The following is an 18,262-nucleotide window of genomic DNA, read 5'->3' as shown; positions in this document are numbered from 1 at the left end:
CACCTCTTCCAATGTAACAGAACCCATATGTTTTGTACGTCTTCCCTTTATTCCCAGTTCCATAAATGTGGAGCTTTTGTTGAATGCTGCTGATATGGTCTTCTAATTCAGCTGTGGAAACATTTCTACATTAGAGTGCTGTGTATATTAGGCAGGAAGCTGACATGAAACTGATGTACCATCTTGACAATTCCAAAAAGGGATGGACATGCAACTTTAGGCAGACACACCTTCCAAGTTAATTGGGGCCTGGAAAAGCATTACTGTGTAGACACACATTTGCCTCAGCCCTACACACGTCTCCTTTGTTGGATCAGGGCCCACAAGTCTTCAGGATGTTTTCCACATGGGAACGATGCTGTCAAACAAGGGTGAAGAACCTTCAGATGTTGGAATACAGCTGTCATCATCCCAGAACCATTGGGCATGTTGGCTGGGGCTTATTGGAATCCAACAGCACTTTGTGGTGCCCCAACCTGTTGTAAAGTTTTCCAAGAACTTCCCATTGCTCAGGAAAAGCAAAGCCTGAAACTATTCTCTGCATTCTTCAAGATAACTCTGTCTGTATCCAGGGCTATTTTTTAAAAATCAAAACATTAGTGCAACCTTACTGCCGTTTCAGAGTGCAGATATTGGCTTTAAAAAATCTGCTGCTATTGTCATACAAGGTTTGTCATTAGTGATAAAGCATGTGGTTGTCTGATTAAAGCTTGGGTATGAAATGATAATACATCAAACCTGGTTTTCAAGAGTTGTTGCAACCTGTAGAAATGGAACGGCAGCTCCACAGCTGCTGATTTTCAAGGGCTCTCTGGTCCTGTGCCACCTATCACAATGGATATCTCTGCAGATAAACTTGTGGAAGAGGGCACCCTCTGAAAATGATGGAAACTACTAATTTTTTGATGTTGCACTTGACCACTGATGAAACTGCAGTGCTTGGTGGGCAAGGCAGCAGGAAATAACAGCATCAGATAAGAACATGAAACTTTTAGCAGAGTAGAGGGGAATTGGGGATATTTGATTAATATTTCAATTTAAAAAAAAAAACACTTCAGCTTGTTTGAACGCCTTAATCAGGTATGGGGAACTTGTGCCCTACACACACACACCCAATCCCCCAGATGTTGCTGGACTACAAAACCTATTTTTCCTGACCTTTCACCATGTTGGCTGGAGCTGATGGGAGTTGGAGTCTGACAGCGTCTAACTGGATACTGGTTCAACATCGCTGACCAAAAGGGTGGAAAGACTGAAAAGAAAGTTAAATTCATGCATACAGATGCGTGTGTGAAGCAGCCCTATATTTCGAAAGGTTTTTTCAAAGAACAAGGCATCAAAGGAGTATTTGTTTCAGAGTATTAATTCTAGGATTATTTTTCTAAATAGAAACAAAAGAAATAAAGAAAAGCCCTTCATTCTTCTACCCCTTTTTTCTTTTTGTTCTAGTCTTCTGTGATGTCTGTCTGCTTTGCCCGCTTTCATCCAAACCTGGTAGTCGGAGGGACCTATTCTGGCCAGATTGTGCTGTGGGATAACCGGAGTCACAGGAGGACCCCAGTTCAGCGCACACCCCTTTCTGCAGCTGCTCACACGGTAAAGGATCAAACTCATCATTATTATTTTTAAAGACAAATATCAATAGCAGGATGTTGTAGTGTAATATTTTTGTACACTAAATAAAAAAATAAAGAGCATGTAATTATGAATAGTAAGTGGCAGGGTAGACTATCAGGGCTGCAAATCCCTTGCCTTTAATTATGTCACTCTGCTGGTTGTCTTGCCTACCCCTGCTCCCCATCTATGACCATTAGGTAAAGTTACCCCTGACCATTAGGTCCAGTCGACTCTGGGGTTGCGACGCTCATCTCGCTTTATTGGCCGAGGAAGCCGGCGTACAGCTTCCAGGTCATGTGGCCAGCATGACTAAGCCCCTTCTGGCAAACCAGAGCAGCGCACGGAAATGCCTTTTACCTTCCCGCTGGAGCGGTACCTATTTATCCACTTGCATTTTTGGCGTGCTTTTGAACTGCTAGGTTAGCAGGAGCAGGGGCCAAGCAAAGGGAGCTCACCCTGTCGTGGGGATTCGAACCGCCGACCTTCTGATTGGCAAGCCGTAGGCTCTGTGGTTTAACCCACAGCGCCACCCGCGTCCCTTATCTATGACCTTTAGGACTGTCATTTTACCCTGAAGCAAGTCCAAGGGCAGTGGGTAAGCCAACCGCTGTCAGGAAAGGCCAGAAAGCGCTGCATCTTTCCTTGGCGCCTTGATGCAATTTAAGGGAAGAGTGCTTTTCCAGGATCTGCCAACCCTGATTTTGAAGATTTATTCATTTGCAAATACAGTAATGTGCCCGTGAGTACCTGACAGAAGTCCTGATGTTATTCTGGTACAATGGTCCTGCTCTATTGAGAAATCTGTGACTTAGCAATTGCCACTTTGAGGAGGCTGTAATCAGTGTCCTGGAAGAAAAAGAGGAACTGATAACCCACTTCCACTTTAAAGGAGAACAGCAGCGACTGAGTCCTGCTAAATCCTTGAAGTCTAGAGCAGGCATCCCCAAACCTCAGCCCTCCAGATGATTTGAACTACAATTCCCATCTTCCCTGACCACTGGTCCCGTTAGCTAGGGATCATGGGAGTTGTAGGCCAAAACATCTGGAGGGCCGCAGTTTGGGGATGCCTGGTCTAGAGCATCCCCTGAGGGTAAAGCACTCGACCTTTCTGGATTAATTAAGTGGCCAAAATTAGTTTCTGCTGAAATAAATATGAGACGTTCATCTCATAATTTCTTCATGCCACCCCTTTCTAAGAACAAACTGCAATTGTATGGAAATTGGGACAGTCAAAGTTTCCTGCCCCATTTTTGCAGTTGGAAGCTTCTCTGTAAACGGCTGTTTGCGCTCCCTTCCATATTGCTTCCTCCCATGAACCATATAACTGCATGGAGGGTGGTAATTTAGAGGGGAGGGTTAATCACCACCATCAGTACGGTAGTGTCACTTTCCCAATCAAACTAGCAGCCTCCCACCCAATGGCTGAATCTAGTTACAGAATAAAATAAAACTTGGATATCAGTCTTGATCACCATGTGTAAGATGTAGCTTAGCTCTGCGAAAATGGGTATGTTGATACTATACCTTAAATTGGCTTTTAAAAGAAAAAAAATAAGCTCTGGGTGGGGTGGGGTGGGGGGAAGATATAATCACCATAAAATATGAGAAGTTATGATTATTGCACAGCTCACTTTGCATGAATTGGACTACAAACGCTGGCAGATCGCGGGATGCAGTGTAAACTGCACCGGCTCCTTGTATGATTTTCCTGTCAAAAATAATTAAAAACCCAACAGTTTTGAGTGCTCCGTGGGGAATAGACAGTAACAAAGCTTGCTATTTGTTAGAAATAATGAAATGCTGTGATCACCCAACAAATATCCTGGGGCTTTCAGGTCCAGTTTGAATTAAACTGATTTTGGTAATTGCTGAGTTTGAAAGTCATGATCTAAAAATTGTGACATCCAAGTGTAAAAGATGAATTGAATTGTGGTAGCAATGAGGTTAGCCATTGCAACCATTTATTTTTTAAAAAAGAATATATTGCTCCAAATTTCTGGCATCAGAACGCTTGCCGTTCATGAGTAATGCACATCTTAGAGTTAGGTCAATTTAATAAATCCACTAATGGTGTTCCTTTGATTACCAGTCACCAAGCTACACTTGTAAACATTGTCATTTTAGGAAGATGACTTAGTAAAATGGGAAGCTAAAATGGAGACTATGCAGGTCACTCAAAATGTTGACCTAGTGTTGAAGAAATTGATTTCATTCTCCACCCACCCACCCACCTATTAACACTTGTCAATCCTTGCTGACAAGTCTATACCTGGGACACAGGAAATGTTGGCACTAGAAATTACCATTGTTTCAGCTGGAACACAGAAGATGTATTTATAAGCATATTGTCAGGGGGATGCCTTACAGAGAGGCCCCTCCTATCATCCTGACAAGCTCCTCACCCAGCGATAGTCAGGAGAAAGGAATGAGGAAGTGAGCAGGGAGGAGAGAAGGCTCTGTAGGGTACCAGAGCCTCAGCCCCGTGAGGAGAGAGGGCCAGGGAAGGAGGAATCTGGGGAGATGTCGGACACAGGGACGCCAGAACAAAGACCATTCCCTCCGATGCCAGAATTGAGGCGCGCGCCCACCCATAGGGTCAGGGGGTAATTTTGGTAATTGCTGAATTTGAAAGTCATGATCTAAAAATTGTGACATCCAAGTGTAAAAGATGAATTGAATTGTGGTAGCAATGAGGTTAGCCATTGCAACCATTTATTTTTTAAAAAAGAATATATTGCCCAGGCTTTTATGCTGGTCAAGAACCCGGAAGAAGCCATTGCGGGGTTCTGACACGGACTGAGCAGTCATGTTTGCTGATGTTCTTGCACTGTAAATAGCATGCACAAGAAAACTCTGAAAGACAAGCCGGAGTGGAGCGTCTTTACTCAAGAGTAGTCGCAGCCATCTCTGACACATATGTTGTGTGCATATTACATGTCAAATTCAAACTACTAGAAGGATCACATCAGATCATGGTTAGAGGAGTTTGCCCTTCAGGATAAGCAGAAATTAAGACCTAGCTTTTATCATGTGTCCATCTTATATTTCAATTATACAAAGCTTTTAAATGACTCCGTGAACCTTGGGGCAGTTTTGGCATGATTCCAGTTGGGAGCAGAATGGATTGCTCGTCTTACCTCCAGACCCACTTAACACCCACCAGTTGGACATATGGAATATGCAACTGCTTCCTGGGATTATTAGGGACTAACATTTCTGTGGTCTGGGTCTACACATGTTGGTCTTTATGTGCATAAGCCCTATGTAGTAATTATATTCAATGCATGAATTTCAGGTGACAGGATAGGCAGCAATGGTGGATTGAGTAAACTCTTTGTAGACTCATCTAAATTATTTGCGTAAAGAGAAAGAGTTCAAGTATTGTTCTGTGTAAGCCACTTTCCCCATCCATTATTGCAGTAGACTACCTTTAACCCAAACATGCATTTAGAGATCCATTTCTGGAAAGTGCTGCTGTTACCTTTTTCTTAAATTTCATATCATGTCATTCCAAAGGATCTCACCTTGTACCACCTTAGATCAGGCCACGACCTGGTAGTGAGTCCCAACCCACCCTCTGGAGAAACTAGGTGTTCCCTTACCACCCCCTTTCCTATTTTGGACTGAAGCTCCCTCCTTACATTGTTTATTCTGTTATCACCAGGTTGGGCACTGCCATAGCTGCCAAGTTATCCCTTTTTTACAGGGATTTTCCCTTATGCTGAATAGGCTTCCTCGCGAGAAAAGCGAAAACTTGGCAGCTATGGGCACTGCTTTCCTTTTGGGTAAAGACAGAGGCAAAGCAGATGTTGAGCAATTCCTCCTTCTCTGTGTGAGCCAAGAGCAGGGGTCAGCAAACCTTTTCAGCAGGGGGCTGGTCCACTGTCCCTCAGACCTTGTGGGGGGACGGACTATATTTTCGGGGGGAAATGAACAAATTCCTATGCCCCACAAATAACCCAGAGATGCATTTTAAATAAAAGGACACATTCTACTCATGTAAAAACATGCTGATTCCTGGACCGTCCGCAGGCCGGATTTAGAAGGCAATTGGGCTGCATCCGCCCCCCGGGCTTTAGTTTGGGGACCCTGGCCAAGAGCATTTCTCTTTCTTATCCATGCATAGGACCTACCATTTGCTTGTACTTTCTCTTGCTTCAAACATGGCCGGGGAAAATCCTTTTTTTATTTTTAAGTATTCCTGCTCTTTTCTTGTTGTGCATGATTTTTTTTTTATCCCCACTTTTCCTCCAAGGAGCTCCAATGTGGTGTACATGGTTCTCTTCTTCCCCATTTTACCCTGATAACAACCCTGCGAAGTAGGTTAAGGTTTGTCTTGTGAATGGTTTAATTCATTAGCTGACTGCGACTTGCAGCATCCAGGAATGCCATGGGCTTAAGTGCTGCTGTGTGGACGTGTGCTGATTCTGCCTTGAGACCGAGGCAACCCGTTCAATCCCACCAAAGCAAGCCGTCCGGTAATGCAATACTCACTTTAAAAATTTAATTTTAGTCTGTATGAAAACAAGATTCGCTGCCTTCCCCCACTGGAAAATACGTCCCATGTTGCCACCAACCGCTGGCTTCCAAGTTTCCTGAGCTTATCCCTCCGTCTTGGTGCCAGGATTCACAAGGGAAGAGAGTCCCACCACACATTACTCACTAATTTCCTTTCACACCCACCACACATCTGCATTTGGGATAACAGGAAATTTTAATTAAGCTTTTAAAAACCCTCTAGCATGATGATTTCATTTCCAAAATAAATAAAAGCAAGATGGCATCTTCTCCTCTTGGGAAAAGAGAGAGCCCAGCAAGATTCTCCACAAAGTACAGTTGGCGTTTCCCCTCCCCCCTCCCCCTTCCCCCCTGCCTCCCACTCTGTGCTCGAAACATCCCTTTCAGTTCTGCAGTGAGACTTATTGCTTATGAAATTGACAAGTGACAGCTCTGATTAAAGCCAGACACTGCATAAAGAGAGCGCTGCAAGGAAAACAGGGAGGCATCCTCGTGCTACTGAACGGTGCTCCACCTATTTGAACTTTGCCTCCTTTCGCCCCTGATGTTCCCTGCTTAAGAGGACCATGTTACCAACCTGTATAAGCACCATAGTGAGGAGGGCAAATGTTCAATAAGCTTCGGTATGAACTGACTCTTGGTTGGGTTGATTTCATAGAGGACACATGCGGAAGGCCAGCTCTGGCTGGTGGAATGAGTAAGAGCTAAGCAAGGGTGGCAATGGAATCGAATAACCCCGCTGGTGCACACGCACACAATTAGCTTTCCTGTCATGCTGTTTTTCATGTACCCATCCATGAAACCACATACGAAAAAGATCCAATGGGATTTAAAATGAATAAAGTCCATATAAGAGGCTGCAGTCAAATATGCCATCTAACTTTGATTGACCTGCCTTCATTAGGCAATTTCTGGAAGGCAGGAGTGGCTAGTCATTTTTCTTCTTCTTCTCTTTTTGCAAGCCCTCTGGCAGCAGAGGGGGAACACCAGGACAAAAAATGGGACGGCCACCCCTCTCATGCATGCACAAGCTACACATCTAATGCACACCACACACACACAGAGAGAGAGAGAGAGAGAGAGAGAGAGAGAGAGAGAGAGAGAGAGAGAGAGAGAGAAATCCAGGGGCGTATGCAGTCTGTTAAACACATACCACAAACACACATGCAGATACCAACAGACATACAGGGAGGCAGGCAGACACACAGGCCAAACATCACCTCCCTACTACCACTCATCAGGTGTTTGATCAGCCTGTTCGGCGAGAATGAAAGCTAATATGCACGTACACCACTTTCCCCATCCTTGTGCTTTACAGATGTTTTAGACTACAACTCCCATCATTCCCGGCAGTTGTCCATGCTGGCCGGTACTGATGGGAGGTGGAGGCCAACAGCATCAGAGAGGTAGCAAGTTAGGGAAGGCTGGTGTACACCATTGGCCGATGTAGGTGTTATATTCAAACATGTGTTCTTAAAGCCCAATTGCCGCTTGGTTTATGAAAAAGCAGATTTCAAAGAAGACAAGTTAGGCCACAACCAGTTTATTGGACATTGATTCTTGATTTGGTTGCAGGAAGGCTATGTGGCATGGTGTCAAGCAATTGTTATCCCATACTTCCCAGCACTTTTTCTGATCACTTCACTTAACCCAAAAAGTTTGATGCAGGGTGAGAAAGCATGTTTGTTGCACAAGGGCCCTAAATCCACTTTCATTGCACAACCTGAATTGTACTCTGAGGTGACAGTCTGCTGCCCAGGTGCTAACAACTGATGGTCAACTTCAGGGCCCCTGGTCTCCTTCCATATTGTTTTCTGAAACGGGCGTTGGACCAGGGAACTGTTTCAAAGAGAGGACTACTCCAAAAATGAGTCCCTAACATCCCTTCAAATACAGGACTGTCTGTAGGACGCAAGGCCACCTGGAGATTGTAGGGAAACACACCTATAGCCATGCTCCAGACCCAGTTCTTCCCTTTGTGGGAGAGAATTGTGGCCCATTGTAAATCTAAAATAATACAATAGCTTGGCACAGTTATTTCGGGTTATCTTCAGTGAAAATGAGACCATATATTGGCCTAAGATTAAGAGGTCTTAATGAATTTGTTGACCTTCATGTCCATCCCTCCAAAGTGTGAATGGAAATGTTTTGTGAAAAGTCCAAGCTGTGTCAAAGATGGTGGCTGCAATACCACCACCACCCCGGCACCCATTTTCTTCATTAAATAATACACATTTCTGCTCCGTCTGAAGATTTGTCTCTTTTTTGCTTGCTCTTTTCTAGCATCAAACACCATCAGTAGCATGATAATGTATCCCTGCAGGTGAAATTTCCCCCACTTAATCCATTTTCACAGCAGTCATCATTTGGGTTAGTTTATGATGGTGTAAAATGAAGCTTTGAGAGGGCAGGGGGACTTTGGTTTTTGTTGTTGTTGTTGTTGTTTATTCTTATAAAAAAGTAACAAAACAAAAAAGTTTATGATCCTACCTGGCAAACAGGGGAGTTCTGGGCATTATGTGGCAACCTAATTTCCTTTGCAAATAATATGTTTGAGTCATTTGGATACGTATGTTTTCAAAATGTGAGCAGGCACCCTCTGATTCCAGACATTTTGTGTGTTTCCAGCACCCTGTATACTGTGTAAATGTCGTCGGGACACAGAATGCTCACAACCTCATTACCGTTTCGACAGATGGCAAAATGTGTTCCTGGAGCCTGGATATGCTCTCAACTCCACAGGTGGGTTTGTTTTTACCTACACAAGAAGAAAGTGCTGGAGTTAAAGCTGATACCCACATCATCCCTAAAAGCCCAAACTTCACATCCTATACAAACTAAAACCTGTGGATGCACTTGAAAGAGTGCAGCTTATTTCCAGCAATAGGCTCCTCTAAGAGCCAAAGCCCGTTTCCTCTACCACAAATCATGTAATTACTGTAATGCGTTAATATGCAGGTCAAATTCAAGTGAAAATGAAATAATCCATTTTAAAGCACAGGTAATCATACGAGTCGCCTGTGATGTGTATCGCACATATTCTACCACATTCTTTAGCAAATATTGACTAGATAAAGGCAAGACTAGGTTGTTGTGTGGCACTCAAGAAAAGTGCGGCTTATTATCTGCATTCAGTGACTACGCTAAGCAAGGAGATCATCTCAAAAGTTTGACAAATCTTTTTCTGCCCCCTTCACTCTCCTTTTCTTGTGTTGCTGTTGTCAGTGTTGGGTTTGGCACTAACTCTTACCTTTGTAGAAAATAGTCTTCTCCAACCTGGTGCCCTCCAGATGTTTGGGACTGCATCTCCTATCCCAACTGGCTATGGCTAATGGAAGTTGTAGCCCATCTGGCTGGAGAAGACTGGGAGCAAAGAGCCATTGGCCCATTCAAAATCTAGAATAGTGATTCCCAAGCTGTGGCCTGTGCACCACCAGCGGTCCATGAACTTCCTTCAGGTGGTCCACAATGATCAGCTCTCTGTAGTTGATGAAAAATTATTAAGAAAATAGTACCTTATTTCTGTAATATATATTGGGGGATATTCTATTTTGCTAGGAGAGCATGGAGCTGGTGTACAATAAATCCAAGCCAGTGGCGGTTACTGGAATGGCTTTCCCAACTGGAGACGTCAATAACTTTGTAGTTGGAAGTGAAGAGGGCACTGTTTACACAGCTTGTCGTCATGGAAGGTATCTGTGTGTGTGTGTTTTTTTTTACTAAATGCATTTAGCTCATAGTGGATATCTCTAAGTTGCCTAGGTTACAATAAGGGCCAAAACAGACATGATGAGGGAAGTGGTCATTGTGAATTTCATAGGAGCAGTGATTCTACCATCTAGCCTTCTACTAGCTTTGTTTCCCAAATCAAAACCCCATACCTGAAGTGCTAATAATAATAATAATAATAATAATAATAATTTATTATTTATACCCCGCCCATTTGGCTGGGTTTCCCCAGCCACTCTGGGCGGCTTCCAACAGAAAAATAAAATACAGTAATCTATTAAACATTAAAAGCCTCCCTAAACAGGGCTTCCTTCAGATGTCTTCTAAAAGTCTAGTAGTTGTTGTTCTCTTTGACATCTGATGGGAGGGCGTTCCACAGGGCGGGCACCACTACTGAGAAGGCCCTCTGTCTAGTTCCCTGCAACTTGGTTTCTCGCAACAAGGAAACCGCCAGAAGGCCCCTCAGTGCTGGACCTCAGTGTCCAGGCAGAACGATGGGGGTGGAGACGCTCCTTCAGGTATACTGGACCGAGGCCATTTAGGGCTTTAAAGGTCAGCGCCAACACTTTAAATTGTGCTCGGAAATGAACTGGGAGTCCAGGGAGATCGGGTGGGGAAGGAATACAGATAGATCCTCAAGATTTGCGGCATTTTCTGGTGTTGGGTGTTTTCTAAGTGTACACCTCTCTCCTTACACAGTAAAGCGGGCATTGGTGAAATCTTTGAAGGCCACCAAGGTCCTGTGACAGGAATCAACTGCCACATGGCAGTGGGTCCAATTGACTTCTCCCATCTATTTGTGACATCATCATTTGACTGGACCGTCAAGCTGTGGACCACAAAGGTAAAAGATAGGGTTGGCGGAGGTGGTTTGGGTCTTCAACCTTAACTGATGAGTGGCTGGGGTGGATTTCATCCTCTTTGGGGCTCTGGCCTAGACAGAGATGGAAACCACTCACTTCCTGCACATCAGATGTATGGGGAGAGGGCAACGGCTCCCATTCTCAACTGATGTACGTGGAGCAGGGGCTATGTGTGTGTGTACCTGTATATGTGTCTTGCACCCATGTGTGTCCTGTGTGTGTCCAATATTTGTGTGTTTTGTGTGCATGCCTGTGAGAATGTGCATGTGGGGTGTAGGGTGGCCATACTCACTTTTGGCCATGCCCGCTACTAGCATTCATCCCTCTGAAGAGTTGGCCAAGCGTGAATGCAGCCCCCAGGTCGCCAACGTGCTAACAATCCCCGATATAAAAGGAAATGGCTCCTTAGATGGCTCATAGTTCTCAAGAATCAGCCCTATACAAGGATGAGCATAGTATCTCCCCATCATATGCAATAATTAAGGCTAGCAGATGATAAAGGATCCAAATGGCCCAGTGTGACATCAACCAGATGGTCTTGGCATCATCCATCGTGCTGTGAAGAGAGGCTGAGAAATGCCTAAGGTCACTCACTGAAGCCAGGATTTGAATTCAGATTTTAACCGCATGTCTACACAAATTTGAATGAAAATGGAGCAGAGTCAAGAATTGCTTCAGATCTAAACTCTGCTTGATTCAGTGCCCGCTGCACCCCCCCCCCATTGGCCTTTGCTTATTATAGCTGTGAAAAGCTTAGAGTGAACTCTGTTGAGTTTTTGGTGCCTACTGAAAATGCACTCAGGTTTTTTTTTGTGGTTTTTTTTTTGATGGGTTGCAAATTCCCAATCCTTGAGAGGCTACTGTTTATTTGTTTTGATATGCTTTGAATTACCTTGTTTTAATGTGTTTCTTAAGCTCTGCTTTTTGCTGCCGTGGGATTTGCATGAAGGGCATATGTTGTTGTTGTTGTTTAGTTGTTTAGTCGTTTAGTCGTGTCCGACTCTTCGTGACCCCATGGACCAGAGCACGCCAGGCACTCCTGTCTTCCACTGCCTCCTGCAGTTTGGTCAAACTCATGTTCTCAGCTTCGAGAAGGGCATATATATACACCAAAACACCATACTTTGCTGTACCTGCTAATATTGATGATAGAGCAGGGGAAAGGCCATTGATTGTGTGTGTGTGTGTGTGTGTGTGTGTGTGTGCAAATATGTGAAGGTGTGTGAAACTGCCTGGTGGAGACTGCTTGAAGCTGGCCTGAGGAACTTTACATAGGTTCTGACTTAAGCTGCTGCTCTCTGGGGAACAGTGGATTTGTTCCTGTGTACCTTTTTTACACATGGACCCATGTATTCCAGTTAACCCCAGTCTGAAAAATGAGATTGAAACACACAAGCAAATATTGAGTGAAACAAAGAGGCTGCGGCAGGCTGTAGCTAATTTTCCCAGCAAGGGGAAGGCCTGCAGCAAATGTTGTGATGGTTGCCTGTTGCCCACCCCACATCTAAGGAGTCTTGAGTGTATCTCTGTGGGAAAATATGCAGCTAATTGTCGGATGTTTTGCTTGGTGTAATACTAGGTAAAAATGGTCCTAGTCAGCCTCACGACCATTATGGGGAAGTGGTTTCCATGTGACTTGGTATATCTGGAAGGTGTGGGGGGTTCATAAGTTGCTGCGGTCAGATTATCTCCCTGCCTCTTACAGCATTCTTGCCCACATCTACACAAAGCATTTAAAGCACTACTATACTTTTCTAATAGCCATGGCTTCTCCCAAAGTATCATGGGAATGGGAGTTTGTTAAGGGCAGTGGGAGTTGCTAGGAGACCGCTACTCCTTTCGCAGAACTACAATTCCCAGAGTTCCCTGGGAGGACAAATTGATTGTTAAACCACTCAGCCAAACCTGATTTAAACTGCCTTCTTTCAAGGGCCTCTAGGAACTTTATATGTGAGGAATCCAATAATTTTCTGCTAGGACCCCATTCTTATATTGATGTTAATGAGGCATGAGATCACAGCACACCATGAAAGTAGAACCAGGATGCCGAAAAGTCAAGAGATATCCTGGTGGGATGAATCTGTTGGATCTTGTATCTATTTAGGTATTACTGCTTTGAACATGTAAATTGTTTTCTAAAGGCCACCTGCTCATTAAGCTATACTGAGGATTATTAACAAATTTTAATGTGCAGCAATGGCCATGCTCCTTATCATGTTATCATGCACATGGAGAATTATATAATACCACATGAAGAAAAGCAGGCTTGAGTCTCTTAGATTTTTTTAAAATCAAAACACCCCATTATTCTGCCTTAAATAATCTTAGCTATGGCTTCAAAAAGAAAGTGTTGGCTTCTGAGAATAGACTATACAGGACTGAACAGGATTCCAGGTGCAACTTTTCCTGCTACTTTTGAGCCATTAACTTTAAAACATGTATGGTTGTATAGGAGAGTATTCATGTTAGAGATGTCCTGGAAATTTTTCTTTGGGGACTGCCCATAAAATACTTTACCCATGTAAAAAAAAAAAGTTAGTCCTTTGTTCCCAATTGTCCTGGTTCATACCAATCTACAGCTATTAACCAGCATGTGCTTGAATGTCCAAACCCTGCCCAGCAGACTAATCATTGCTTGTTTTCTGGCAGCAAACCATGTTGTTGAGCCATGGTTTGTTGTTGGCTTATTTAAATTATGGTTTGTTTTAACTATGGTTTGGCATTATTTTGTCTGAGCTGAGTAGCCTTGCTTGATCATGGTTTGTTTGGCCATTTCTTGCTCATTTTTAATCTCCTGTTGGAAGCCGCCCAGAGTGGCTGAGGAAACCCATATATTATTATTATTATTATTATTATTATTATTATTATTATTAGTCACCAAGCTACAGAGGCACAAAGCAAAAGCAGCTGGAAAGCAAACCAAGCTATGGGGAAATAAGTCGTGGTTTGTTTGCCCCTGGCCTGATTCAACAGCTTATCTCTTGACAACTTGTGGTTTGTTGTCAGCATGGTTCAGACAAATGAGGAGTTAGTATTCTGTTCAAATGCAGCCATGTCACTCTGTTATAGGCACGCACCCCACCCCCAAATAACTCCATATATGTAATTGTACCAAAAGTATACACTTATATGGATTGTTATGTTGGCCTCAGTTTCTTACTTCTCAGGAATATTTTTTTTGACTGACATTTTCACTGAAAACGAGTAACGAGAAACATTTTTGCACTTTCTAAAAAGGCCAGCAGAGAGTAAGGATGGAGAACAAGAAGCAAATATTAAGTGAAATGAAGAGGCCCTCTCAAAAGAGAGGGGCCTAAAGGAGAGCAAATCAAGGGAGAACAATTAATATTGTACTAAATGACTGCAGGGAAAAGAAGCAGATTAGAACCAAACTGCAGCTTATGTTAAAGGCATCTTTGCAATGGCACCAATGCGGCTTTGCTGCCTAAAGGATCAGCTTCAGAAGAGGGATTTTCCTCAGGACTGCAGCAAGGGAGGACCTATCCACGCCTGCTATGATCCTCATAATTATCACATGCACACATGCAATTTGCCTTTTTTTTAAAAAAAAAACCTTGCACATTAAATGCAAAGAATCATGTAATGTCATGTCTGGTTTGGGACTTGGATGGTGTCAGCTCACCCAGAAGCATATAATAGTCCAATGATTTCACATTTTTATTCTCATTCCCTCCTTTGCTATGGATTGCCATAACTTTCCTCTCTATTTAATGCATAGCATACTTTGTGTATGACCCAACCCCCACCCTCCTGTGTTATTGTTTCTGCAATTTCTTTAAACTTTCTGGTGAGAAGAGGGAAGGCACAGACTCTTTTCTGTGTGGTTTCTCCTACATGGTCAGGTAAAATGGCTTTGGCAGGAAGCTGTGCCTTTAATCTTTTTCTTTCCCCTCCAGCCAAATTCCTCTGCTTCCCCCTTGCACCATCTTGATCCTCTTGCACTCCTGTAGCGAGAGCACTGTGCTACGTTCTTCTGTCCTTTTCGTGTGCCATTCCTCTTAATCTGTCTCACCACCACCACCACCCCATTTCTCAAGTCTGTCTGTTGTGTGGTCCATAGGATCATTGGAAGCTGCCTTGTACTGAGTCAGGTCATTGGCTTATTTAGCTTCGCATTGTCAACACTGGCTGGCAGCAGCTCTCAGGCAGGGATCTCTCCCAGCCCTACTTGGATTTATCCTGGGACCTTCTGCATGCAAGGCAATTGCTCTGCCACTGAACCACGACCTTTCCCTGAAATTTATATGTCACTTGACATATATATGGTGATTATCCTGAAACAGCTCAGGATCATCTTGCCAAGCAATTGGAAGTTCCATCTGGTGGAGATTGCCAGAGATTTTCCTCTCCCATGAAAGCTTAGCTGCCCTGCGCTGGTCATTCATAAATATGCCCCCACTCTCCATGCCCCTTTACAGAATGTCTAATGGGCCCATTTTGGCAGCATTAAGTAGTTTTACACCAGGCACCCCCAAACTGCGGCCCTCCAGATGTTTTGGCCTACAACTCCCATGATCGCTAGCTAAGAGGACCAATGGTCAGGGATGATGGGAATTGTAGTCCAAAACATCTGGAGGGCTGAAGTTTGGGGATGCCTGGTTTACACTAAGGGTTTGTCCATACAGGAGCAGAGTGTGGATTTACACCAGCCTGTCTCCCCATTTATGCTAGGGCAGCCACATAATTACCTCCCTGTTGATATCTCAGACCTTGCCCCTAAATGAACTGTGTTTTTAATTCTTGGAAAGTCCAAATTTGGTGAGGGAATGCATTTAAAGTGGAAAAGGTCTGGGACAACTCTAGGATGGGGTCATATTTTTGTTCTGGTGTGTTCGAGTCCTGGGTCAGTTTCTTTCTGTATTGTACCATAAAACAATACTGGCCATGTAGCAGAGGTGCAGATGTAACCATGCAATGCTCTTTGAAATGTAACCGTGTTAAGTGAGTTTAAAAAATAATTTTAGAAGTGTGGCCCTGCTGAATTAATGATTGTACAGTGGAACCTCGGTTTATGAACACCTCGGTTTATGAATTTTCAGTTTATGAACGCCGCGGACCCATCTGGAACGGATTAATTCACTTTCCATTACTTTTAATGGGAAAGTTCGCTTCAGTTTATGAATGCTTCAGTTTATGAACAGACTTCCGAAACCAATTACACCCATGTTTCAGTTTATGAACGCTTCAGTTTAAGTACTTCGCGGACCCGTCTGGAACGGATTAATCCACTTTCCATTACTTTCAATGGAAAAGTTCGCTTCCATTTATGAACGGTTACTCCGCGGACCATCTGGAACGGATTAATCCACTTTCCATTACTTTCAATGGGAAAGTTCGCTTCAGTTTATGAACGCTTCAGTTTATGAACAGACTTCCGGAACCAATTGTGTTCATAAACCGAGGTACCACTGTATTAGTATAGTATAGTATAGTATAGTATAGTATAGTATAGTATAGTATAGTATAGTATAGTATAGTATAGTATAGTATACTGTAGTATCATATCATATGTTATTGTAAGTTGCCCCATCTCTGAGTACCAAGAGACAATAGGGGTGCCTGTGCTTATCCTGGGTTCATTTTCTTTGGAATGAAGGTCAATGTGGTATCCTTAGGTTATGTGGTTCTGTTTATACAACCTGACCATAGGATGGAGGTGCTCACCACATTAAGACTCCAAAATTTATTGCCTCCCCATTAGGTTTCCAGAAAAGCCCCAAGCCATGCTCTGGGTACAGTATAGAGCAAGACAAGCTTCTGTGTCTTCAGCTTCCAACATCAGCCAAAACTCTCTCTCACACCCAGCCCCCCCCCCAGCCCCCTGTTCTCCATCCTAGGATGGCATGACATCCAGCCAATGCAGTCCAGTTGACTAGCTAAGGCAACCTGTCTGACTTAGTTCAGTGGCCTCTTCTACTAGATTCTAAAACCTTCCTGGATCAAGGATCACAGGCCTGGAAGGGACCAGTGAATATCATCCAAACTGACCCCAGCCCCCCTTAAACCTTTAACAATATTGTTGTTGTGATAAATATTTTTCTATCGCTATAAAACCGAAGTTCTTGTTTTGCTTGACCAGACCTTCAACCGTGTCCTTAATAGAAAGGCATGGCATATATTGTAGCATAAATAAATACCCTTTCAGTTAGCAAGGAAAAAAACCTCTAAATGTAAATTAACAAACGTGGATAAACGAGTTCCCTCCCTCTGCACTCCAGTCCCATTAAACTTCACTGTCTTCAGAGCAGGAAGCAGTTTATAGCATCGTATTTGCAAACACTATATCAGCCACATGAAGTAAGGATGTAAGACAAAAGTGGCATAAAGAATTTTCTTCTGCCTTGGCTAGAGAAACCACATGGCCAGACCTCAGGGAGACTACTGGTATGAACGTGGGTGGCATGATCTGGTTTTTAAGTTATATCCAATTTAGGAAACAAACTTATTCCCCCTTGCTGAGTGAACATTACAGCAGAACTAGGGGATGAACAAGGCTTTCTTGTGGATCTCAAATGAATCTACCCTAAAAGCCCAGCCACTGCAACATTCCTTTCCCGGTCCCCTTATATGTTTTATTCCATTTCAAATTGCAGTAGCAAAAAGGACATTTCTGTACTTATCTAATTTAGTAGTTTCACTGTTTCAAAGTCCTTGCAGTTCAGACTTGTGGTCCTACCTGGTCTGTTCCAGCCCACGGGAGCCAATGTGGGTTTTAACCTAGGATGTGCAGCCTAGATGGCCGCTTCACTGCTTTGAGCTCACAGGGAATGCATTGAGGGGGGAAAGATTTATCAGTCTTTTCTGGGATATAGGGAGCAGATTATACTGAGTCAGACCATTGATCCATCTAGTTCTGCATTCTCTCCGCACCAACTGGCAGCAAATCTCTAATGTAGAGTTTCCCAAACTCAGAATGTTGTGTCCTACAGATGAAAAATTAAAAGTGTCCTAGTCATTACAGTGAACTACATAGTCTAGCTGTAGATCCGTCAGTAAGCAGCATTCTGGTTTACTTGGGGATCTGCCTGCCTGTTGTACGAGCTCAGCATTTTGAGTTTTGTCCAGAAGCAAAGCAATGAATGAATTTTCTTCAGAGCTCAATTTTGTTGTCAGAAAGCCAAACTGACTCAGAGGAATGGGTGGAGCTGCTTGTTCAGACAGGATTTTTACTTTTTGCCCTTTACCTCTGGAGCCAGAGGTCTGGCTCCCATCCAGCTGTATGAGGAGAAGATTATGGTCTTTCTCTAGGTAATTTGAAGGAGCAAAACCAAAGTGAAGTCAGGTGATCAAAAGCCGGCACTGAGTTTTTCCACAATGTTTCTCTTGACTTTGCTTATCTATTCCACTGTAACCACACGGTTCTCCCCCCCCCCCACTTCTTTTTAAAGACTTCATGAGCAGTTTCTCGTATGAAAATTGCAGATCTGTTCATGTAGGATGAACTATCAGTGGCTCTCAACTCTGAGGTTTTGCGGACCTCTCAAAAATTGCCGGGAACCACTTAATAAACTTTA

At 43.5% G+C, this 18,262-nt stretch overlaps 1 protein-coding gene across 2 annotated transcripts in view; it reads left to right on the top strand.

Moving 5' to 3' along the window:
- DYNC1I1 (dynein cytoplasmic 1 intermediate chain 1) overlaps window positions 1-18,262 on the top strand; it is a 238,502-nt gene that overhangs the window by 170,069 nt on the left and 50,171 nt on the right. For both annotated transcript variants that reach the window (XM_035129401.2, XM_035129399.2), the window contains 4 exons: window positions 1,450-1,596; window positions 8,764-8,877; window positions 9,694-9,827; window positions 10,564-10,708. In XM_035129401.2, coding sequence (XP_034985292.2) covers window positions 1,450-1,596; window positions 8,764-8,877; window positions 9,694-9,827; window positions 10,564-10,708 — 540 coding nt within the window. The remainder of the gene's footprint in view (window positions 1-1,449; window positions 1,597-8,763; window positions 8,878-9,693; window positions 9,828-10,563; window positions 10,709-18,262) is intronic.

Source organism: Zootoca vivipara, chromosome 12 (genome assembly GCF_963506605.1).
Source record: "Zootoca vivipara chromosome 12, rZooViv1.1, whole genome shotgun sequence".
Lineage (NCBI taxonomy): Eukaryota > Metazoa > Chordata > Lepidosauria > Squamata > Lacertidae > Zootoca > Zootoca vivipara.
The sequence above is the reverse complement of the archived record's forward strand: the minus strand, read 5'-3'. Positions and strand labels throughout refer to the sequence as shown.